Below are 26699 nucleotides of genomic sequence, written 5' to 3'. Positions count from 1 at the left end.
CATAACATTTTTCCATGGGTTATATTTAAATTCTTGTTACCCTCTGTCTTATTTTTTCAGCTCATGGGATTATTTTCTTTAATAATACTTTTATTAAGATATAATTCACATACCATATAATCCACCCAAAGTGGACAACTTAGTCATTTTTAGTATATTCACAGAGTTGTGTGCAACCATCACTGAATCAATTTTAGAACATTTTGATCACCCCGGAAAGAAACCGCATACCTATTAGCAGTCACTACCCATTCCCCCTTTTCTTAGCCCCTGGCTAGTACTAATCTACTTTCTTTCTCTGTAGATTTGCCAGGTTTGGGCATTTCATAGAAATGGAATCATACAATAGGTGGTCTTTTGTGACTTGCTTCTTTCACTTAGCTTAATGTTCTCAAGGTTCATCTATATTATAGAAAGTATCAGTATTTCATTTATTTTTTATTGTAAGGTACTATTTCATGATCTGGATATACTTTGTATAAATGGATTTAGCCATTCATCACTTGGTAGATATTTGGGTTGTTTCCACTTTTGGGCTATTATGAAAAAAGCTGCTAAATACATTCTGTACTGGTTTTTATGTGCAGACATATTTTCATTACTCTAGGGGTAGAATTATTAGATCGTATAGTAACTCTGTGTTTAACATTCTAAGGACCTGTCAGAATGTTTTCAAAAGTAGTGACACCATTTTACATTCCCATAGTGTATGAGGGCTCCAATTTCTCTGTATCATCACTAATACTTATTATCTTTCTTTTTGATTATAGCCATCCTAGTATGTGCAGAGTGGTGTGGTTTTGATTTGAATTTTCCTGGTGACTAATAATGCTGAGTATTTTTTTGTTTATTGGCCATTCATGTATTACCATTGTCCATTTTTTAAGAAGGTTGTCTTTCTTGTTATTCAGTTGTAAGAGTTCTTTATATATTCTGGATACAGGTCTTAGATCAGATTTATGATTTGCAAATATTTTCTCCCATTCAGTGTGTTTTCTTTTTTACTTTCTTCATAGTGTCCTTTGAAACACAGAAGTTTTAAATTCTGTTAAAGTTCAATTTATCTTTTTTTTCCCTTTATTGCTGTGCTTTGGCTTCATAGCTGAGAAACCACTGCCTAATCCAAAATCATGAAGATTTATGCCTGTTCTCTTCTAAGAATGTTATAGTTTTAGCTCTTACATTTAGGTAGTGATTACTTTTGAGTTACTTTTTGTATATGGTGTGAGGTAGAGGTCCAACTTCATTCTTTTGCATGTGGATATACCATTGTACCAGCACCATTTGTTGAAAAGTTTATTCTTTTCCTACTGAATTGTCCTGACACCTGGGACTGTTTCTTTTTATGACTGATTTTAACTCTGTGTAAAAACAGCAAAATAAACAAACAAAATCATTACATTTTATTATTTCAATTCAATGAACATATGCACTGGAGAATATTAAGTGCGTATACATTTGGGGCTTAAAACATTTTTTGACTTCCCGTGTCCTGTGGTACTCTAGTATCTTTTTTTCATAAAATATGTGGGGATTTTTAGACCTAAGAACATTTTATAACAGCAACTACCAGCATTTTATATGATTCACAGTTTATATTTACAGACTCTTACTGAATTTTCACAACTACTCTTGAAAGTAGAACACGTATTTTTGTTGTTTGCATTTTTTAGTATTTGGTCTGGGGATTACAGTATGCATTTTTCTTTGTCCCCATTTTTAAAGTTAAAACTGAGATTAAAGATGTGCTGTGACTTGTCTGGGCCACTAACAGCAAAAGACAAAATTGTCTTTGAGCCCAAGTCTTTGGACTTCCAACCTGGTGCCTCCCACACCATGTAGCTCCAATTCATTGACAGTTAGGGTTAGAGACTACTTCAGGGTTGCCCCAAATTGAGGCAAGCAGGTCAGGCCTTTGTAATCCCCTCCTCCCATTGACCAGTCACTGGATGTAGGCTGACTCCGGGAAATGGGCATAGCTCAGATGAGGCAGCCCCCTTTGGCCCCTGGAGGGGGGTTCCTGGAAAAGGACTTCCCTGTAAGTGAGTAGCCAGCAGCCAGCACTCTCAGCAACTGAGGGAATGGCTGTCTTGATCCCACAGTGAGGGCCTTTGGGCAGTGCAACGCAAGACTCACCCATCCTGTAGGGTGTACAGTGTTTCTCACCCCTTCCCACACATCAAAATCACCATTTTACAAAAACACAGAGGGCTGGACTCAACTCCAGGCTTACTGGATCAGAATTTTCTGGAGGCAGCCCAAACGCCTGTATTTTATAATATTCCACAGGCACAGCCAGGACTATGCAGTACTCATCCAGAGCAGTGTATTCGGCCATACATATTAATGATGGTCTGTGTTTTCACAGGTGACCTTTATCCTTTGCCTTCTCGTATGCTTTTATGGAAAGTCACCATAGGACTGTTTCTGAGATGACTTCAAAAAGTCTTGCTTACAGTCAACCATATACGTACACACAGAGATTCTTGTCATTCTTTCCAGTCTCCCAATTTTATGGGTCAATTGATGTCTCATTTACAAAATTGCAGGAGTTATATTTCTGTCAACTCTTGCATTTTATTGATGCAGGAGTGTCCCCTTTATCTATAAAGCATATTTGATAAAAAAGGAAAATAATTTTTTCATGAAATTGAAATAAGTCACAAAAATACATTAAGTTGACAAATGAGCTCATTGGGCTGGGCAGTGAATCATGAATTTTGGAACTGTGAACAGCTAATCAGGAGAGTAGGATGAATCTCAACTTCACTCATCCCAGTTATTAGTTCCCTATAGTACCTGGTTTAATAAGTACCTGTAAGATTTGTTTTTAAGTGTTCAAGAGCCTGAAAGAATATTTTTCTTTAGCATATTAATTTGTCTTTTAAAATCTGTACTTCTTCTAAAATTATGGCATTTTCAGGGCTGGAAGGAACTTTAGGATATTTTCTGATTGAACATTTCCCGGTGACCCTGGTATCCATAGTAAGAGAGCATGGTAAGGTAGCATCTGTTGCAGATTTTATCTCCTGCTTGGAAGTTCACAGAGCACAATAAAGGCTGGCAATTCAAGCTTACTTTGTAGAAACTGGGAAATGAGTTCATCAAATTTCAAATTAACTGTCACTTAGCTCTGATCACTCAATAATCTCACCTGCTTTGACAGTCACATTTTAAAGCAGTATGTATATCACACATTCAGACTTCTAGTGGATACACACATATCCTGGAAACATATTTTACATTTTCCCCCTTCTCTATATCTCCACATTATCATTCATCTCCTGTGTTAATTCCAAACTGTAAAATGTATATATATATTTTTTAATTATTTATTTATTTATTTTGACTGTGTTGGGTCTTTGTTGCTGTGCGTGAGCTTTCTCTAGTTGTGGCAAGCAGGGACTACTCTTCGTTGCAGTGTGCAGGCTTCTCAATGTGGTGGCTTCTCTTGTTGCCCAGCATCGGCTCTAGGCATGTGGGCTTCAGTAGTTGCAGAATGTGGGCTCAGTAGTTGTGGCTCAGGGCTCTAGATCACAGGCTCAGTACTTGTGGCGCATGGGCTTAGTTGCTCCGAAGCATGTGGAATCTTCCTGGACCAGGGCTTGAACCCGTGTCCCCTGCATTGACAGGCGGATTCTGAACCACTGCACCACCAGGGAAGTCCCTGAACTGTAAAATATATTTTTATTCAATAATTTCAAATCTGTGAGCTTGTATTCTTAGGAGAAAGGTAAAGGTAGAATTAGGAAGCTCATCTTGCAGGCTGCCTACAGTGGCGCCCCTGCTTCTCATTGAGGGCTGTCGTGCGCCATCCCCAAGCTTCCCCCTCTCTCTTCCTTCCACTCTTCTGCTCTCCATTCTTCTGAGACCCAGAACTTCCCTGCCAGAGTCACGTGCCTAGCAACCAGGATAATTTTGGCTGCTGGAAAAAGAATAGAATGTAGCACAAAGCAGATGGAGGGAAATGATGGTCAGCATTTGGCCAGCCTGACCAAGGAACACGGGCTCCCTTCCAGGGCCCTCCCACCTGGAGAGATCAGAGTCCTTAAAATTGCCAACTTCTCTCAACTGGGCTGAACCTTTCTTTTTCTGCCAGTGCTGGAATCCGGCCCCACACCCGTTCCCTAAAGTGAGTTCTCTGCTCCCTTCACTTTCTCCTGCCTCCCTTCTCAGCAGCCATAATTCATTACAGAGACGGATCAGGCCTCCTTGATCTGCTTCATGACCTAGAGCCTCAGAATATTGTTCACGCCATGCTGAACTCAGAATGGCTGTGGGAATCTCTGCCGAAAACAGAAGGTCTGCTCTAAAAGGTGAAACTGTCTCGGAGTTGAGACCAGCTCCCAACCCACTGGACGCCTGTGTTTGGCAACTCAAATAGAGTTAGAGATCAGGGGGAAGAAATAGTAACCCATAGTCTAAAACTGACTGGTTTGTACCCTGTTTGAACAAGCCGAAAGGTAGAGCATGACCCATTGATCCAAGAGAAAAACATCTTAAAACACCGTGTGCCATGAATGGATGGTTTCTGAGGATGAAACCGTTTTTGCTTATGGAAACTTGACATGCTGCCCTGGTAAAAAGGTTGGAAGTGAGAGAGTGCATTTTGCACTTCTATCACCATGAGGTTGACACATGCAGTGAAAATAGGTAGTTGATTTAATGCCTTTGTAGTTTACTATTAAACTTCGTTGAAAAATACACAAACTGCATTGGAAAATACACAGTTTTGAAAACTGCTCAAACTCTTCATGCTTCCTATCACTGGAGAACAGTGCCAGAGAGTGTGTGCAGTTTGCCCAGGATTGATGGTATGAGGAACCTCCTCCGGGGAATCTGAAATTAATTGGGAACCAAATGTCTGGAGATCTGGGTTCTTCCCAGCTCTGTTGTCTACAGGGATGTGACCTTTCGAATCTATCATTTTTGCCTTTCTGATGCTCCATTTTCTCACCAACAAAGAGAATAATAATATCTGCCCTACCTAGCTCATATGAATGCATGTGAGAGCAATTTGAAAAAGCGATTTGAAAACCATAAAGCACCAGTTCATGTAAGACATTACTATGCTATTTCCAGGAAGTTCATCATCTGGAAATATGCTAGCTCATGGTAAATTCAAGCAAGGATAAAGAACCACAATACTCAAATCTACTATGTAGAAATTAATATTTATGTTAGGAACAAATGATTTAATTACAGAGATGCTTAATGTGCCTCATTTTAAATTATTAGATGACTGTTGCTGGATAAGGACGACTTGCTTTTGTTCCCTATCTCTGGCGCTTCTCCATCCTGTGACAAGTAGAGGCACGTGATTAAAACACTGTCTAGAGGTGTCCTGCCAGAAATCTATAGCTGACTCCTTGTGGGAATCAATTTTTTGGATTTCCCATTATTGATTGGATTATACCTTCCCCCAAAATATAAAATAAAATAAAATGTATTATGAAACATAGTGTGAGTTCAGTTTTGCTTTGCTTTGTTAATTTTAGGCGCTGTTGATTATTCTTAGAAGGTGTGCAAGCTTTCTAACTGAAATCACTGGTTGTTAATTGATTAATAATGTTATCAAATCATTTTTGAATCATTCCACATCCAAGGTGCTTTTTGTGCATTCCTTCATTTAACTCTCACATCAACCTTACTAAGCAGATGCATAATGATTTCCATTCTACAGATGAGGCAGCTGGAGTCAAGTGTGATTAGGGTAACTTGTCCACATCATGTAGCTATTGATGAGTGGAACTGGCACGCAGACCACGCCTTTAGGACTTCAACTTGTGTGCTTTACCTTATGCTACCTTTGTAGCTCAGCTACAAAGCTTCCCTCATTTCAAGGGAAGTAGAAATGTTCTACTGTTAAGCCTGCCAGAAATCTAGGAGAGAGACTTTATTTTAAATTTTTTTAAAAATCAGACGAACATTTTCTTTTTTAAAAGTAATTGCTTGATAGATAAAAATTTCTTAGGTTTAAAGAAAAATCTGCATCCTCTAATTACCATATCCTATAATTTGTGTACCAAGCTGAAAGGACATGTTGGGTATGTTTCAAAATCACTGTCTGAAAGAAATTTCAGCTGCAGTTATAATTAAAAGAATAAAAATATGAAAATTAAGTATGCCAATGGCTGGTTTCACATTTTATCTTGTGGGATAACCTCCAAGCTCTATAAAATTCCTGGAAAAGAGGTTACGTTAGGGCAGAGAGGACAGATTGTGGCGGAGAGCTTTTGATTTAGATCATTTAATTGCTTTTATTTGATTCCAAAAATTATAGAAATGGTAATCTCAGCAGATAGAGAGAGTAAAGATTAGGACCGGGCAGAGGCCAGCAATCGTTTGGAGTCTGAGCATGTGCCCTGGCAGAGAGGAGGAAGGAAGGGGGAGACTCTTTTTTAAAAATGAGAATGAAAACAGCTGGGCCTTAGTGGGAATAGTTTAATAAGAGATTTTGTAGAGTCTTATTTGGGGGGGACATTGAGGGACATGTCTGCTGAAGGTTATCAAGTCCAGAGTGATGTCTAAGTCACACATGCTGAGCTAACCCTGAACATTCTTACATCTAAAAGCTTTCTGTTTTCAAACGATAACCAATAAAAAACAATGATGTGTGTGTTTGTGTGCACACGCACAATATATAATGTCATAATTTATAAAAGTCTCACGTATAATATACAAAGTCAGTGTTAAATAGAACCAGCATTTCTAGTGGCCTAGCAGTGATTTTTGTTGACTCCATTTACAGATGAGAAAACTGAAGCCCAGAAAGGTTTACTGCATTTAAAGGGATTTGCCAAACACAAAATAAAATGGGCTATGTCCCAAACCACTGAGAAGCTACAGATACAATTCTCCCATAACTGATAGCACTGTAGAAGAAAATTCTCTCCACAAAACAACACTAAGCCCAACCACAATTCTTCTTATTTCTGGCAGCGTTCACTGCTGCAAAATCTACAACAATGAGAGGATTTATACCAGCTCTTGAAGTTTATAGTAGTGAAATATGATCTATAAATCTCAAATTCTCAAAAAATAAAGCATCTCATCACTGAAGAAGCACAATGAGCTCCTTTGGGGGATTCTTATAGATCCTGAGACCCCACTCTAAGCAGAAGACCCCTCTTCTCCTGACTGCCCACCACCCTGAGGGAGGAGGTGGAGGAGGAGGGGTTCTACCTGAGAGAAGAACCAGGAGGGAAACTAGAGGAAAGCCACTGCTAGGACCCATTTACCTTGGTGAATTAGGACTCTGTTTTCAAAGGGACAGCAGCATTTCAGCAATCACAGATATTAAAAATATTAAAGATCCCACATTCTCACCACCTAAACAATTTACTTTTTATTTTCCTATTTTCTTTTTGGCCCCTATTAATATACAGGCTTATATTTTCTGAGTTGTAATTTATTTCTTTTTCCTGTACCTCCCTTGGATTTCTGTCTCAAGTCCCATTTCCACACAATAGAAGGAAATTTAGTCACTTCTTGATAAATGTGCCCAAATCCAGTGATTTCTCATTATTTCTGCTCCATATTCAGTCCTTCAGGGTGCTCCCCGGTCTTTCCTCCTCTCCCCCATCCTTGGTATAGATGTTAAGGGGCCCTGGATCTTAGGGAAGGGGCTTCTAGCACTTGATATTGATCTGGCTTAAGCCTATTCTGTCCCTTCTCCTCTACTGCTGCCAGTCGAGGGTCCGTGCACTGAGTCTGACTCACTTCTTCTTCTTCTTTTTCTAATTTATTTTTTTGGCCGCACCACGCAGCATGTAGGATCTTAGTTCCCCAACCAGGGATTGAACCCGCACGGATTCTTAACCACTGGACCACCAGGGAAGTCCCTCTTATTTATTTATACTCCCACCTCATCTCAAAGGATCTCTACCCATTTCCCCAAAGCTAGGAAGCTGATATGTTTGTGTCCTGGTTCCTCTGTGAGAGCACCATCCTAGGAGCAATGCCTGCTTCATATCTCCAGTCACAGGGAGGGGATGTTAACACTTTTAAGGGGAAATATTATTTAATATTTCATAGTATCAGCCTGCCACATCTATAATTGTCTTGTAATTGTAATTTTGCATTAGGGCCATTTTAACACACTACCAGAAGTACTTTGCTAGTAAGTCATCGTAGTGGTCATTTTAGTGGCTGCAAGAAATTACATCCATTGAGTAACTATAACATAATTTCGTTAACCATCTCCCAATTATTGGACATTTCCAATTTTTATCTATTATACATAGCACCATTGTAAGAGTTAGGGGGTTTTGAAAGAAAAACTTATTTTAACAAAAAGCTTGAGAATGCAATTTTATAAAATTGTTCTGTACTAAACTGGATGGAGCGATTGCCTACATGATGGCCTGGTGCCCACTAGCTCTTCTCCTGCTTTTAAGGTCATAAATAATTCTGCACATTAAGGGGCTCAGGTTCTTGCCCTATGCTAACTGCTATCATTTGCACCACCCCAACATTGTGAGGGTGCAGTGTTTCGGAAGAGGTTAGAATCCTCAGCAGCCAAGAGCTGTTGTTCTCTGGGGACTGGATCAAGGAAGGAGACTGGACGGGTTAGCACGTAGAATTTTCTCTTCATTGGCTTGAACTTAGCCACAATTTTATGGTTTGAAATTCCAGAGCCCTTTTTTTTTTCTGCATCAGTGAAAATCTAAGTCATTTCTGCTAATTTGCTGAACAGTTTAAAAATTTCGTTATTCAGGAAATTCAAGAACCGCCTTGTGTTTAAAACACACACACACACACACACACATACACGAAAAGAGATTTTGATATATAGCTAACAGAGTCCCAAGAACAAGAAAATGTGAATTTTCTGATTTCTACACACTAAATTTGTAAGAATGTTTTATCTAAACATACAAGATTTTTGTAGAATATTTCCCAATGTCTACATTTTGAAGTCATTTTTGCTTTTATAAAGCATATGGATAAAAGGGAACTATCTTTTCCAAACAGAATTACAAACACTTGGTATTTGAGACCAGCAATACTACTTCTAAGATTTTTCTAACAAATGTGAAAAAGACTTATGTGGGTCAGCACACATAGCAAAATAGGTATTTTGGAGAAGCAAAAAGTTAGAAACAATTCAGTGCCCACCATTAGAGAACTGGTTTAAGTATTCGGGCATGGATTTGGAATACTGCCACTGTCATTAAAAAATGGACATCTCTCTAAGTACAGTTATCACAGAATTTCCGGGATACACTGATAAATTACAAAAAAGAGATAACATTCAGAAAAGTGTTTACAGTACTCTAACTTTTATGTAGAAGGAGAGAATACATATCTATGCTTATAAATTCATAGACTATTTGTGAAAGAGCAGGTTTGTACTGTGAGCATATAGTATCCATTCGAAAATGAAGTTTATTTGGTAGTTCCTCAAAAAGCTAAACATAGAATAACTATATGACCCAGCAACACCATTCCTGGGTATATACCCAAAATAACTGAAAACGGGGACTCAGATACTATATGCCCACACCCACTTTAGCCTTATTCACAATAGCTAAAAGGCGGATCTGCATCCTTATTCTTGCCCTGTCACTGGGTTCATCAGTACCATTCTTTTAGATTCCGTATATATGAGTTAGCATACAGTATTTGTTTTTTTCTTTCTGGCTTACTTCACTCTGTATGACAGTCTCTAGGTCCATCCACCTCACAGGGTTGGGTGGTGAGGGGGGTGCGAAAGGGAAGCTGGGATGAAGTGAGAAGGTAGCATAGACATAGATACACTACCAACTGTAAAAGAAATAGCTAGTGGGAAGTTGCTGTATAACAAAGGGAGATCAACTCCATGATGGGGTGGTGCCTTAGAGGGCCAGGAGAGGGAGGGTGGGAGGGAGTCGCAGGAGGGAGGGGATATGGGGATATGTGTATACATACAGCTGATTCATTTTGGTGTACCTCAAAAGCTGGCACAACAGTGTAAAGCAATTATATTCCAATAAAGAGCTTAAAAAAAAAAAGAAAAAGAAAGGCGGAAACGTTGCCAGTGCAAATGTGATCTATACGTGTAACAGAATATTATTGAGCCTTCAGAAAGAAAGAAATTCTGACACATGCTGCACCATGGATGACTCTTGAGGATATTTTGCTAAGTGAAATAAGTCAGCCGCAAAAGGACAAATACTGTTTGATTTCACTTAGCTGAAACATCTAGACCAGGCAAATTCCTAGAGACAGAAAGTAGATTAGAGGTTACCAGAGGTTACAGGGAGGGGAAATGGGGAGTTACTGCTGAATTATCACAGAGTCGCTATTTGGGCTCGCGAAGAAGTTTTGGAAATAGAGATCGTGATGGTTGTACAACACGCGAAGGTAGTTGATAACACTGAATGGTACACTTAAAAATGGTGAAAATGGTAAATTTTATGTTACATATACTTTACCACAATAAAAAAAAATTCAAATAAGATGTAATCGAGTTTAAAGAAAAACATCCTATTTAACCTCTTGTCTACCGGAGGCTTCCCAGAAACAAACATTCTTCCAGCCTGACCCTGTTCTCCCAGAGCAAATAGGACCAGCTGCATACTGAGTACAAAAGGTCCTCTGTTGCGCACTGCCCAAGATAGAAAGATATGTGGACATACGTCCTGTGTTTCAACCTAAAAGGGTTTATCACATGGCCTAGCCAGCAGATGTACCTGTCACTATTGTGTGAAGCAAAAAGGGTGCTGAGTAGGTGTCCCAGCTGTGTGCTGCGGGAGTGCACAGGCAGGAGCAAACCAATTTGACTGGCACATCCAGGGTGGCCTGTTGGAAAGAGCCAGTTATGGGACCTGCAAGGAGAAGAGGGGTCCTGAGAGGCAGAGAAGGGCATCCAGGCTCGGAGGGCAGATGAGTTAGGTTGGCTAACCCGGCTTAGTAGGGGTGCACCTCGGAGCACAGGGCAGTGGTGTCTGGTCACTGGAGTGTGGGAGAGCAAGACTGAAGGTGATTCTGTAAAGGCAGTTGAGGCCAGATGGTGTAAAATTCATTCGGACTTTTAAATACCGGCTGTGGGGAAATAGCTTAGGTATTTCTGTTCTTCCCACGATCCCATTTACCTTCTGGGAATGTGAGTTTCATACCCTTATCTAACAGAAAACTTTAACAGTTTATATTGTTTAAAAAAAAAAAAATTGTTTTTTTTCCAGCTCAAACTGTGTTTGCCATCTAGTGATTAATCCATGTCATTACAACACCCTAGTTCAGATTCCTCATTTCTCAGCACCGCAGTTACACTCAAGGGCCTCCAGACTCTGTTCTGTTGACCATGGCTTCGGCCTCGAACTTTCCCTGTGCCCTGATATGGTATGTTGGCATCAGAGACCTCAGTCATGAAATCTGACCCCTCTGAGAGCAGTAATAATATTTGCCTGAAAGAAAAATGTGGTTGTTAAGAAGGAAAGGCACTTTAGAAATGAATATTATGAAAAGTTTACGTAGGTTCTGATTTGAAAATTAACCTGTAGCAGCATCTTCATGTAAATGTAGACTTCTCAGATAAACCAGTGAGATTCCTACCACAAGGTGTACCACAGTTATCTCCAGACTTTCTCTTCTTCCTGTGTGTGTTCTAGAGATAAGGACATTAACAGTCTAGCCTCCGAAGAGGCGATATCTCTTTGAACATAATTCAAATTTCTGACTTTCCGAATGCAGATCAAAGTAAGGAGCCGCACTTTCTTCTTCTGTTTGTTACATCATTGAGTAGCAAATGCAGCTCAAAGGCTTTTCTTTCAAAAGCTGTTATTAATCAGTTGGGAGAGAGGGCTAAGAAAAATTGTGTTATGTCTGCAGGAGATTTAAAACTCAACATCAGTCGCTCAAAATTCTTGATGGGCCCAGGGTAACATTTTGCATCTGAAGCAGAATTTTCTGAGATGAGTCAGAATTTCTAAACAATGATGATTTCTGTATTGGAAAATATACTGGGTCCAGTATCTGTTTTTGCCCCTGAGATTAAGGTTGTGGGAACTCATTTAGTCAGTAATTACTAACTGAATGCCTACTGTTTGCTGGACTCTGAGCTAGGTACTGTGGCTATAACATGTTATACATAAAATGGTTAGAATAATGTCTTTTTCAAAACTTTATTATAACCCCTCCACCTTCCATGGGATTCAAGCAAGGCTTTCTTACAATGAATTTTGTCCTAGGAAGGATTGTGCTGTAGAGAGATAGTGGATACAATTCCCACTTTACTGCCAAGTTCAGTTTATTTTTCAGGTTGTTGTGAACAGTTAGCCTGGATAACAGCTTCTGGCCTCCAATTCAACAGCACCCCCTTACTTGCCAAAGCCTGGAATGTGATAGAATGTATTGTAGGAAGCCATTTGCTCAGTCTCCAAAACCCTGTAAACTGCTTGACTGTCATTTTTAACTGTTATTGTGTCTTTTTTTTTTTTTTTTTGATGAAACTCTCTACATCTGACTTTTGCAGGGAAAGCCAGAGATACCGGGTATATGTTGTGATACCGCTTCTGCCAGGTTTTGAAGGAGACATTTCAACCGGTGGAGGAAATGCTCTACAAGCAATTATGCACTTCAACTACAGGTGCCAAAGTTCTAAAATCCTGTGTTTTCAGCTTTCAATTAGGCATGCATGTAAGCTGGCGAAAGCAACGGAAATGTTTCTCCACATCTGTTCAGTGGAGCATTGAACAGATGGGCACTTTTCTTTATTTTACTTTTAAATCTTGGCCTGTTTACTAGTTGATAAAATTCAAATAAAGCCTAAAATCATAAATGGTAGGCCTAGGACACATGGCAGGTATAAAAGAACTAAAATATTAGTCTCTCTTTTATTCTCATTGCCTATCACATACAGAGTGCTTGTCTCCATTTATGAGATATATATCACACAATATATATGAATATAAAAATACTAATATTTTACTCTTTTTATTAATATATATTAAAAATGGAGACAAGGACTTTATGTAGATATAGATATGAAGTCCTTTATATATAATTAATTTTTAAAGATAATTTTAAAATTATCTTTAAGCCACCAAATAGTTATTGAGCTTTCCATATTCTTTGCAGTAAGTAGGTGAAAGAAAAAAAATAAATGCTTAAAATGGTATGATTTTCGCATGTTGGTTTATGATTTTTTTAGGCAGCACTCCTTCAACAAAGTTGGTAATAATAATCTCTGCCAGTAAGTGAAGCGTGAAGTTTCTTTCCTGTCTCCTGGAATTTTAATTGTTTTCTCTACCATCTTTTTCTGAAAATTTTAGGGAAAGTAGTAGTAAGTCCTGTTCTCAGTATTCCAAAAAGCAGAGTTTCCATCTTCACCCGAAAAGGCACATGAGACTTCAGACTTGGCCAGTGGAAGGTTATAAAGGGGGTTGAGAAGTACTAACTGGTGGGTGGGTGTAGAGAGGTGGTGTGGAAAGTGATGGAAAGGCCCCCTCGATGTTCTCTCTGAGTCACTTAGCTAGAAGGGAAGAGGTAAATGGACAGACCTGGCATGAATCCAGCTTCCAGTTACAAACTCTGTGACCTGAGACACAAAAGAGCTGGACTCAGAATGATACTTAATAAATCAAAGCAAGGACTAGCACCTGGATGTTTACTTTTAATATCCCGTTTTTTAGAACCACCTGTAGTTTCCCACAATTGAATTTCTAATCAAATTCTTTTGTGGCGAAGGGACAAATGAAGTCTTGCCCCAAACCCTCAACGTGTAAAGCAGATAAGCGTTCAGGGGCCTTGGTCAAATTGGGGGTAGGGACTTAGATGCTCTCTTGCTTGGGTCCCCCTCCCTAGAGGCATTTCCCCCCAGGATCTCAGGTCCTCCAGGCACGGTTTGAGTGGTGGAAAATTTTTTTTTTAATCGTCTTCTTTCTGACTTTTTTTTTTCTTTTTTTTCTTTCTGACTTTTTAAGCTTGTATCTTTCTGTCTGCCAGGGTTTCAAGTAAAGATATTTTGTTTCTTCTGGGGTAATTTTGCCTGGTTACAGTATGAGAAAACTTTGTGCTTTGGTCTATACACTTGGGTTTAAGATTTGCCCATTTCTAATATTATCTGATTTATAACATGACAAATAAAGCTTTTCAAGTATTTAAGGCACTGACATAATGTTTAATTGGATTTTATCCACTTCATTTGCCATCCTAGTATTATTTTTGGAATATTGTCAATTGTAATTATTTTCTATGACTATTTTCTTGGGTTTGAACCAACTGAATGAAATAACACGCTTGGCTTTTGTTCAACAACCAAAACTATAACCTTTTATTATGCAAAAACATCTCTTTTTCCTGGCATCATCTTTAATAATATCAGCATTTCCCAGGCATAACTGTATTTTTAATTACTTTCATAGAGCAAGCAGATGGAGCATAGAATTTTTTGTTTTGTCAGTCTTTATAATTCATCTACTATTATCAGAGCCTTGAGAAACAAAATCGTTGGTAGAGTCGCCTATTTGAGACGATATTTTTCACTTTCAAGGGGTTTTCTGACTTTACAGAGACAGCTCAGATATAATAGTTTCTTTAATTCCAAAATTGCTCTGCCAAGTTTGCCCTTTTCACCTCTGAAAGTAATATGATTTTGTAAGTACTCTTATCTGTTGTGGCATTCTAAGTTTATCTTTGCAGTCACCACATTTTCTAAGAGGGAAAGCTCATTCATAACCCACCTTTTAAAAACAGCATCTCTTTCTGACATCTAACATCAATTTTATAACTTTTCCACTTACCCACTTCAAAACAACTTGTCTCATCAGTAACATCACAAAAGTGACATTCTTTTTTTTTTTCCCCTTGGCTTTTAAAAAATCTATGTAGCATCTTCTCATAAAAGCACGTGCTCTGATTTTACTTGGGCTAGGACTCTACCGCACAGATATCTGCAATTGGGATTGGTTCCTTTGAAACTTCTATAATTCTTTCTTTCCTTTACATATGTTCAGAACCATGTGCAGAGGAGAAAATTCCATCCTTGGACAGTTAAAAGCAGAGCGTAAGTAACTGCTTTTCTTTTCCTGCATGGTTGTTTCTGGTGACATATCAGTGATTATTAATGTTTTCACAGTGTGGTTATAGAACTCTTCACAAAATGTAGCCCACAAAATGCTTAACAGAAATAAATTACTTATTCTCATTAAATTGTCCAAAGAGATGTTCAAATGAAGGCATCACAGTGTGAGATGCATAAGTGATTTTTTAAAAAAGAGAGTATTTTTATGATTTGCTTTTATTTATTTGTAATAATTGTTTTGATAAGAAGTGGGATTTGTAAGCCACTTCAAAATGATCCCACCACTTATCTTCTCCTGTGATCCTTCACCACAGTCCTGGGAAGTAAGCAGGAAGGTGTTATCCCTGCTTTCAAGACAAGGACACAGTCAGTACATATATATGTGGCCTCCTACAGATGCAGAAGTCCTAGGGTTCTCACACACTGTCATATTTAGGGAGGAAAACTGATTATATAACCATTTTGCCACCATAACACTTGACTAAATCTTCGAGGGTATTATACTGGAGGTAAGTAAATAAGAAAAAAAACTACAGTAATACCTTTTACTCCTGGTATTCTTCATATTTTCAAAGGCACTTTCTCAGATATCTTAACTGATCCTTCCACATAGTTCTTAGCTACACTACATTGTAACTATGGGTTTACTTACCTATATTTCTGTGAACTGACTCTAAGTTTAGCACACAGTAGGTACTCTATAATCTTTTATACCCTGAAAAGTAGGTATAGAAAATTCCACAAGAACTAAACTGAAGAAAGAACCCAATTTGTCTGACCTGTAGTTCATTATTGGGTTAAGATTGTGAAAATTTGAAGGCCACGTTAAAAAGACTAGATTTTTATCCAGAAAAAGACAAGATACGGTGATGGATGCCTCTGAACCCTGACTGAACTCATCAAAGTGGTGTTTATATCAAAGTTCACTGACTGATGGCAGGTGAGAGAAAATGGTGCCTTGGGAATGGAAAGAAAGGTTATGTATGAATAAGGCTGTGAAGGAGCATTTGAGGGGATGTGGGATCAGAAGAGTAAGGGAAGTGTCAGATAATCCTAAAAGTTTCAACCCAACTCATCAGGAGGGTGGAGCTGCCACAGGAAGGTCTGAAAAGTCAGGAGGAGCCACCACAATCATATAGAGTCATGTGGTGTGGCATTCACGTATGCTGTACACCTCAAGCGAGGTTTTTGAAAATTTTATTTTACACTGGTAGCCTCCTAAACGGGGTGCTCTGGGTGATGTATCAGAATGTGAGGAGAAAAAATTAGGCCTTCCACGTATATATATTTTTCCTTAAAAAGAGAATTAAGACATTAGCAGGAATGACATAGTAAGAATCCCCTCAAATCCACTCCTACATAAACACAACAAAAACACTAACAAAAATTGTCAAAAATCAACTTTTTCAGAACTCTAGAAATTAACCAAGGGCATGTAACAATCTGTGTATTCAAGAAAGGCAGCAAAATCTTGGTAAAAGCAGCAAGCTTTTTATTTTTATTTTTTTTATTTTTTATTTTTTTTAAATTATTTATTTGTTTATTTGGTTGCACCAGGTCTTAGTTGCAGCAGATGGGCTCCTTAGTTGTGGCAGGTAGGCTCCTTTAGTTGCAGCTTGCAGGCTCCTGAGTTGTGGCACATGGTCTCCTTAGTTGTGGCATGTAAACTCTTGGTTGTAGTATGCATGTGGGCTCTAGTTCCCTGACCAGGGCTCAAACCCAGGCCCACTGCATAGGGAGCTCAGAGTCTTGACCACTGCGCCACCTGGGAAGCCCCAAGCTTTTTAATTTACCATATGCCCATCCCCCCTCCTCAGTTCCACAGTGGCCTTGAAAACCAGCTCCCCATTACCATGAAAGAAAACTAGCAGTCTAGAAGCCACTGCAAGGAGTCAAATGGGTCTGAAGCTCCCATCTCCCAACAATTCTCAGAGAATTGTCATAATTTGACCTGTTTGACAGTTTAAAAGACTTTAAAATGGCTAGTTTAACTGTGTTCAAAAGACTAAAGGAAACCAATCTAAAGAATTAAAAAGAACTATAAAAACAATCTCTCCCCAAATAGAGAATATAAAAAATAGAATTTTTTAATTTAAAAGGTTTATTAATTTTTTTATAAAAAAATAACAAAATATAAATTATGAAGTTGGGAAGTATAATAACTGAAATGAAATGTACATTAGAGGACTCAGGAGCAGATTGGAGTAGGCAGATGTATCAACAAACTTGAAGATGGGTCAACTGAGATTATCCAATCTAAGGAACAGAAAGAAAAAAGAATGCAGAAAAATGAATAGGGCATTTAGAATGGCCAAAACAATCTTGAAAAAGAACAAATTGGAGGACTCATGCTCCCAGTTTCAGAACTTGCTATAAACCTACAGTAATAAAACCAGTGTGGTGCTGATATAAGGACAGACATATAGATCACAGGAATAGAATTAAGAATCCAGAACTAAACTCTTATGATTGTAGTCACTTGAATTTCAGCAAGGGTTCCAGGACAATTCAATGGAGAAAGGAATAGTCTTTTCAACAGATGGTGATGGACCAACTGTATATTCACATGCAAAAGAATGAAGATGGACCTCTACCTTACACCATATACAAAAAATCGATCAAGACCTAAAATGTAAAAGCCAAAACTACAAAACTCTTAGAAGAAAACATGGGCGAAAAGCATTATGACCTTGGATTAAGCACAGGTTTCTTGGGTTTATAACAAAAATATAAAAATGGATAAGTTGGATTTCATCAAATGTAAAAGCTTCTGTGCTACAATGTACACTATCAAGGAACTAGAAAAAAATGGCAGAATAGGAGAAAATGTTTGCAAATCATATCTCTGATAAGAGATTCATATCCTGAATATCCAAAAGAACGTTTACAAATCAACAATAAAAAAAAATCCAATTAAAAAATGGGCCAAGGATCTAAACAGACTTTTCTCCAAAGAAGATATATAAATGGCCAATAAGCATATAAAAAGATGCTCAAAATCATTAGTCATTAGGGAAATTCAAATAAAAATCACAAGATACAACTTCATATCTACTAAGATGGCTATAATTTAAAACATAAAAAAGATAATGATGAGAGTATGAAGATATTGGATCCCTCAAACGTTGCTGCTGGGAATTCAAAATGGCGTGGGCTCTTCAGAAAGCAGTTTGGTAGTTCCCCAAAAGTTAAACACAGAGTTACCATATAACCCAGCAATTCTGCTCCATAGATTATACCCAAGAGAATTGAAAACATATGTTCACACAAAAACTTGCACATGAATGTGTCTAGCAGCATTATTCACAATAGCCAAAGGTGTAAACACTCAAGTATCCATTAATGGGTGAATGAAGGAACAAAATGTGTATATCCATGCAATGGAATATTATTTAAATCTAAAAAGGAATGTTAGACTTCCTAAGTGGCGCACTGGTTGGGAATCTGCCTGCCAATGCAGGGGGCACAGGTTCGTGCCCTGCCCCAGGAAGATCCCATATACTGTGGAGCAACTAAGCCCACAACTATTAAGCCTGCACTCTGGAGCCCGTGAGCCACAACTGTTGAGCCCATGTGCTGCAACTACTGAAGCCCATGTGCCTAGAGCCCGTGCTCTGCAACAAGGGAAGCCACCGCAGTGAGGAGTCTGTGCACCGCAGTGAAGAGGAGCCCCCATTCACCGCAACTAAAGAAAGCCTGTGCACAGCAAAAAAGACCCAACACAGCCAATAAATAAATAAATAAACTTAAAAAAATAATAAATAAATAAATAAAAAGGAATGTACTGTCCCATGCTACAACATGGATGAAGATTGAAAATGTCAATATTATGCTATGTGAAAAGAAGCAAGACACAAAAGGCCAAATATTAGATAATTCCATTTTTATTAAATGTTTTTAATAGGCAAATCCATTGAGGCAGGAAATTAGATTAGTCATGGCCAGGGTCTGGGGAGAAAGTAGAATGGGGAGTGACTTCTAATGGGTATGGCATTTATTTTCAGAGTAATTAAAATGTCTTAAAATTGGATAGTGGTGATGATTATGCAGATTTGTGAGTATACTTTTAAAAAACACTGAATTACGTGCTTTAAAGGGGTAAATTTTGTGGCATATGGATTTTTAAATAATTTGGAAGCTTTAAAAATAATGAATTAAGCTTTTAGGACTACATAATTTTAAACTTTATCTATTGGTGTGTGGTATTCAATAATTTTTCACTAATAGTCTCCTCAATCTAAAAATTTTTAGAAGGCACTTTGGACATAAGACATGTACATCACCAATAATAAATACTTTCAAAAGTTGTATCTAATTTTATCCAGGACATAGATTTAGCAAAGTATTACCCTCTCTCTATTTTCTAATGGCTTAAAATGAAGGTAATAGTGAATGAGTAAGGTTCTAAAAGATATACTGATTAAAAACAAAATCAGGAAGGCCATTCAGTAATGACAGTGGCTAATAAAAATGCAAAGGTGAGGTTATAGGAGAATAAAAAGTCAGAAGAAGCCTATTATTTAGTTCCTGAACTGTAAAAATGTCCCGAGCTTATTATAAAGCATTTCCTTTGGCTCTGAACCCTTGTCCTGCCTTTGCCTATTCAGGGGAAAAATTGGATTTTAACGTAAGAAGTAATTTCAATGTTAAGCCCTCTTATGAAAAGAGTTCCAAGTACCCTGGGAACAAATCAAAACCAGGCATCTCAGTGGGGAAGATGTTCATACTCTAAACATGGAAGAACAGATTAATTACATAATGCCCCTTTTTGAGGTACAATGTTGTATTGTTGGTTTTGTTTTAGTACATGTATAGTGGGTTTTAAATACATGAACTAGCTAATCTCTAATTGGATAGAAAACTGTAGTTCTCTACTGTGTCGATTCTTTAGAAATAACAAAACTGCTGCTGTGAATATGTTAAAATTCCTGAAAAGAAAATCAGCTGCGATTAGTGTATAATTTTCTGATATTCTAATCTTCAGTGACTTAATGTTTAATTTAAAGCATTTCTTTATTATTTTTATAATTGTTGTGAATTATGCCATTTTAGCAGCCAATGTAGTATACTTTAACACAGGTCTAGAGGTATTCAATCAGGATTAGAAATGTACATATAGGAAGTGCTTGTTTAAGCAGCAAAAGCCTGTAACAACTCTTCAAGTCCTTTCACAGGGTCCTTATAAACATAGAGTCTATTGTATCAAATTTCTCATTTTTTGAGCTGTTGATATATATGCACTAATGTTCATAACAGATATGTCTTGGGGGCCTATATAAACCTCCAGATTCTCACATACCTCTAAGTTGGAACCACCCCATGATTCTTTTCTATCTATTGCTTCTAATACCTGTCATGCCCCTGGATTTCTCATATTTTCTTCAGAAGGCGCTGTTTCAGTATATCCTCACACCACAAGTTAACATCACCAACTTTGTTACTCGTTGAGGCAGTTTCCTTCACAGAATAAAGTACAGTCAGCCTTCTGTATCTGCAGGTTCCCCATCCAAGCATTCAACCAACCGCAGATCGAAAATATTTGAAAAGGAAAACAAAACAAAACAATATAAAAAATCCCCCCAGAAAATTCCAAAAGGCAATACTTGGATTTGCCATGAGAAGGCAACTATTCGCATAGTATTTACATTGTATTAGGTATTATAAGTTATCAAGAGATGGTTTAAAGTGAACGGGAGGATGTGCATAGATCATATGCATATACTGTACCATGTTATATAAGGGACTTGAGTAGGGCAGATTTTGTTATCCTCAGGGGTTTTGGAACCAGTACCCTGCAGATACTGAGGGACGACTGTACTGGCCAAAGTAATTCCTCGATGTGCTTTTTCTTCCTCTCACTGGAGCATGTGGTGGTTCCATTCACCTCATTTGACAGGCCACACTTGAATCCATCAAAATGTCCACTTTCTGGCTTGGAACCTTTTTCTTTCTTTTGGTCCTTGTGACAGGTACTCACCCTTAGCTTTCTTCTTAAAGGCGTTTTTCATAGAGAAATAAAGATTTTTACCACTTCATAAGAGTTATTTTGTAGCAAGGATGAATGGGAGTAGGTATGGACTGTGGGCTCTGAGGCTCGCCCACTAATTGGTGTGTTGCTGAGACTCTCCAGACCTGCTGTGCAAAGGCGCAAATCTGTACCTTAGGAAATTACAAGTTATTACGTCTTAAGTCTTCAGGCTGCTAACAGCCAGTCAGTATCATTAAACTTTAAAAATTATATTTTTGAATAATTTCAAAGTTACAGAAGAATTTCCAGAACTGACATATACCCTTCATCCTGATTTCCCAAGTTAATATTTTGCTTTCTTTGCTTTATTATTCTCTCCAGATAGATGATAGATAGATGATAGATAGATAGATAGATAGATAGATAGATAGATAGATAGATAGGTAAATGATAGGTTTTTTCCCCTCCGAACCATTTGATAAGAAGTTACAGCCGTGATGCTCACTTACTCCTAAATATATGTGTGTTTCTGAAAAAGCAGGACATTTTTAAAGCAGCTGTGGTTCACTATAGAAATCAATGACATTAACATTGATATTATACTATTATCTTGTTTGTAGACCTTATTGAAATGTTGCCAGTTGTCTTACTGATTAATGTCCTTTATAGCAAAAGGTGGGGCGGGGGGGGGGGGGCGATAGTTTTTTTTAAGGCCCAGGATTCAATCAACAATGTGTGTTGCATTTAGTTGTTATGTGTATTTATTTTCCTTTCATCTGAAATAATCCCTTAGTCGGTTTTTGGTGGTTTTTTGGGTTTTTTTTTTTGGGGGGGGGGTTCTTATAATCCTGGTAGTTTTGAAGAGTACAGTTCTTTTTGTAGAATAGCTTTCAATTTGAGTATATCCCTTGTTTCCTTGTGATTAGATTCAGGTTATGGGTTTTCAGCAGGGACATCGCAGAAGTGATGGGCCCTTCATACACCATGATGTCCATTTGCCCCATCACTGTTTGTATGAACTGTGATCACTTAGGGAAGGTGGGATCTGCCAGTTTTCTCCACTATAAAATTACCATTTTCCCTTTGTAATTAAATATTCTGTGGGAAAGCGCTTTGAGTCTGTATAGTAAATATCCCACTTCTTATCAAACATTCACCCACTGGTGAATCTTTTTGTACAAATGAGCAGATACATGTATATTTTCTTATTTCTCCCATCTCTTTCACAAGAATAGCTACAGCATATTCTCTTGTGCATTTGTTTTTTCATTTAACACTACATCTTGGAAATCACTCCATATCAGGTCATAGAGACCTTCATTCCTTTTTACCTCTGCATGGTATTCCATGTAGAGATTTGTCAGAGTTAATTCAATCATTCTCCCCTGTATGAGCATTTAGGTGTTTGCAGTTGATAACCGTGCATATATGTTCTTATTTGTTGAAAGTGTGTATTTAGGATAAGTTTCTAGAATGGGACTGCTAGGTCAGTAGGTAAACACATAGGTGGTTTTGTTAGATGTTGCCAATTCCCCTCCAAGTTTGTATCAATTTGCATTCTTACTACCAATGTAAGAGAGACCTTGCTTCAACCCAGTCTCACCAATAGAATGTGTTATCTTACTTTTTTTTTTTTTTAGGCCAATCTCATAGGTTAAAAAATGGTTTCTCACTGTGGTTTTAACTTACATTTCTATTATTATGCGTGAGAATGAATATCTTTTTTCTTTTTTTTTTTGATTTACTTGTTTATTTATTTATTGGCTGCATTGGGTCTTCGTTGCTGCACATGGGCTTTCTCCAGTTGTGGTAAGCAGGGTCTACTCTTTGTTGCAGTGCACAGGCTTCTCAGTGTGGTGGCTTCTCTTGTTGTGGAGCACCGGCTCTAGGCGCAAGGGCTTCAGTAGTTGTGGCACGTGGGCTCAGTAGTTGTGGCTCACAGGCTTAGTTGCTCTGCGGCATGTGGGATCTTCCCAGACCAGGGATCAAACCTGTGTCCCCTGTATTGGCAGGCGGATTCTTAACCACTGCGCCACCAGGGAAGCCCCTGAATATCTTTTCAAATGTATCTTTTTGTGTGTACAAATTCTGTTCATGTCTTTTGGCTATTTTTCTGTCAAGACTTTGATCTTTTTCTCCCTTCAGGTATTGAGTTCTGTATATGTTCAGACTCTTAGCTATTTATCTGTAATATATAATGCAAATATTTTCTCCCTGTCTTTTGTTTTTGCTTGTTGTATTTTGTGTCATACAAATATGTTTTTTTTTTAATTTAGCCAGTGTTAGTGATCTTTTCTTTTATTGGCTCTATATAGTTATAAGCCTTCTCTACACTCAGGTTACCAGGAATTCACCCTGTTTTCTTCTAACACCTGTATGGTTTCATATGCTTACATTTTCATATCTGAGTTATCTGGAGTTTTTATGATTGCTGGGAGGAATATATATAATTTTTAAGTTTTATCTTTTTCAAATAATTATTCAATCGTACTAGCACCTTTTATTTAAAAATCCTGCTCCTTTACATAAAAAGCCCTTTATTGAGATATGCAGCCTTTACCATATGCAAAATTTGCATATCTACTTGCGTCTATTTCCGGACTTCTTTCTATTCCATTCACTGGTTTGGCTATTTATGTACCACTTCTGCACAGTTTTAATTATGCAGACTCTATAGTGTGTTAATATCAAATATGGGAAGGGTTATCTGTAAATGGAGGAAGCTCTGTATATTACCTATGAACAAATTTCTTTCCAATATACCTAAATTTAGTAGATTCACTGAGTAACATCAGCAGTAAAGTAGAAAACATCAGTAGTACATGGAAACTTCAGTCAATGAAACATGAACTACCATTGGTTCTTAGTATGCTTCGGATTCTCTTTTAAAAATTTGTATTCTCTTTTTAAAAGAATCTGTGATGGTTTGGTTCCACTCCATTTATTCTCAGTATCAGACTTTGCTTATCCAGGACAACTGCTGTGTGGGAGAGGGACCATAAAATTTTGTGACTAACACTTGCGCCAGGATAATGATTATGGGTTGGTTAGATATGGAATGCATTTCTTCTTATCACATAAACGACACGCACATGATGAGAGGGCAACATTCTAAAGTACAAACCTGGTACTGCTTGCTCTGAAGAAAATTCTCCGAAGTCAAATGTGCTTAGGACTCTTTCCTAATTTTAATGATTTAGAAGGAGTGTTGTTTAATTGCCAACATTTTTACTTACCAAAGTCTGTAAAATTTAACTGCTGCTTTGCACTGAATATGCTACAAAATATGTGTATATCACGTAGTTTGGGCTCACATCCTGCATCTGATTTAAACAGCAGCAGGTGTCAACCAAAACAGATGCAAATGTCACACTGAAATCTTGGGTTATCTACTGCAGCTATACTTTATTTTTTTTTTAGACTTTTTGTTTTGTGGCTGCTTTGGGTCTTCATTGCTGTGTGTGGGCTTTCTCTAGTTGTGACGAGCAGGGGCTACTCTTCATTGTGGTGCGGGGGCTTCTCTTGTTGTGGGAGCACGGGCTCTAGGCACTCGGGCTTCAGTAGTTGTGGCGCACGGGCTTAGTTGCATTGGCAGGCGGATTCTCAACCACTGGGCCCCCAGGGAAGTCCCCGCAGCTATACTTTAATTATCACTCTTCAGTAGTTACTCATCAAATCATGGAAATAAAATGTTCATATTTGAATTTATTTTTGGATTATCTCAGCATAAGGAATTCATAGAAATCACTTCAATATGACATTTTAAAATTGTATCTCCATTCATAGTAACAGTAAAACTCTTCAGAAAGCAAAAATAGATCCTAGATATATTCTGAAATTATACACACACACATACACACATGTTATACAATCTATTCTTAACCTGTTTAAGTAGTATATTTGTTTTGAAAGACAGTAAAATTTCAGGTGCCTTGTTGAGCTTGGTCATATTAATTTTAGTGATTTCTTGTTTAATTTACAGTCGGCAATCAGTGGATAAATTACATATCCTTCTGTGGTCTTAGAACACATGCGGAGCTTGAGGGAAGCCTAGTCACTGAGCTCATCTATGTCCACAGCAAGTTGCTAATTGCTGACGATAACACTGTTATTATTGGTAAGTACTTGGTCTCCAGTTGTGTTCCTTTGTTAGTTGACTTTACCTTATGCAAAAATCTTTTTTTATTCGTCTGAAGCTTCCTTTGCAGTTGAGAGGGACAGTCACACGGTTATCTACAGCATTTCTGAAGCAATCCTTTTCGCTTATGTCCTTTCTAATCCCTGTTTTTCTCTATGAAGTAACAGAGGCACCGGGCAATTAAATGGCTATCGTGTAAATTATAGTGTCCAGAGACAGTAGTTTAACCCAGCAGTGCAGTGATCGGCCTGCTCTCATTAATTCTTTACTATTCCCTTAGTTTTATTTTGAATCCAAGTACTTAGATTTCAGGGATGGGAGGGGTGAGATGTGGGGAGGGAAATGCGTCACAAATGAGTACCTTGTGGTAATTTGTATGTGCTCACACCACATCCACCTAACCATTACCACAGATCTGAACTTTCGCAAGAGTCAGGATTGGAAGGATATTAAAATATTGCTGCCTGCATGCTTACCATTTTTCCCCTGGAGTCGATGTTTTGGATGTTATTAATCAGAACGCAGAGGAGATCAGCTTTGTTGGTGTGTGGGGCAGGGCAGGGGTGGTGGTGAGGTGGAAATTGTGTGGTCATGATATGATGTCGTCCTAGACTAAGGTCTGCAGTCTGTTCCTACCGTCCTCGCCGCCACTGACAGGTTCGGGAGAGTTGCTGGTTGTACATTCTACCCAGATTAGATCGATTTGCCCAGAGGAGTGGATTTGCAGCTTCATTCTTTTATGCACCTGGAAAGCTTCATTTTCCCATCATTGAATGGGTTTGCCTTCTAATATCATGTTACACAAACCCTGAAAGGCCAGGTGGAGAAACAGAGTATTAACAACCAGCCAGATAAATGAATTGACAAGGGTTGGGGGATGTTACTTAGAGATCTGCTGTGTCCCACTATTGGGAATTCCACTCATCCGTTTCAAATAAAATGTAGTTTCTCAGCTATAATAAGATATTTACCTATTCTTTAAGAAACTAAGTGTCGTGAAGTGTTTTGCGATATTTTGGCAGGAAATATGCCTTTTCCATGTCTATCCTCCACTGGGAAAAGAAAAAAAAATCATACCTAGGAGTAATGAGACTGCCTTATCTGGAACATGATTTGAAGAGAAAGAAAAAGTAGTTCTGAAGCCAGAAAATGTTTGGACCGCAGTGTGGTGATACACATATATACGTGTACACACACACACACACACACACACACACACACATATTCTTTTAATACTTATCCAGGGCATTTAAGAAAAATATCTTGTCTTTCATTCTCTTGCTCAATAAGGATCAAAGCTCTTTAAGGATTTATTTCCTCTCCTACTTCTCCCAATAAACATGTTTTCTCTTATTTCCCCCAAGCTATTCTGGCCTTGCTCTTCAGAAGCCAATCTCAGAATATTTTTATATTAAATTTGGCAATGACAGGAAGGAAAGGAAAAACATCGACGTTTGCTGAAATGGAAAAACAAACAAACAAAGCCAGATAAAATTCAGGTGATCTCTTCAGAACTCTTGAAATAAAAACTGACAGATGTAAATATTTTCCTTTTAAAGGTCATTTTGACTTTCAAGCTGCTTTAC

The 26699-nt window shown here is 38.0% G+C and overlaps 1 protein-coding gene across 4 annotated transcripts in view; it reads left to right on the top strand.

Annotated features, from left to right (window-relative positions):
- PLD1 (phospholipase D1) overlaps nucleotides 1-26699 on the top strand; it is a 208444-nt gene that overhangs the window by 155423 nt on the left and 26322 nt on the right. For all 4 annotated transcript variants that reach the window (XR_009054227.1, XM_057738033.1, XM_057738034.1 and 1 more), the window contains 3 exons: nucleotides 12458-12571; nucleotides 14940-14989; nucleotides 24958-25092. Coding sequence is in view for 3 of the 4 variants with exons in the window: in XM_057738033.1 (XP_057594016.1) it covers nucleotides 12458-12571; nucleotides 14940-14989; nucleotides 24958-25092 (299 nt within the window). In the remaining variant the exon portion in view is untranslated. The remainder of the gene's footprint in view (nucleotides 1-12457; nucleotides 12572-14939; nucleotides 14990-24957; nucleotides 25093-26699) is intronic.

The sequence above is a fragment of the Hippopotamus amphibius genome, chromosome 6, assembly GCF_030028045.1.
Source record: "Hippopotamus amphibius kiboko isolate mHipAmp2 chromosome 6, mHipAmp2.hap2, whole genome shotgun sequence".
Classification (NCBI taxonomy): Eukaryota; Metazoa; Chordata; class Mammalia; order Artiodactyla; family Hippopotamidae; genus Hippopotamus; species Hippopotamus amphibius.
This window is presented reverse-complemented; position numbering and strand designations above follow the sequence as displayed.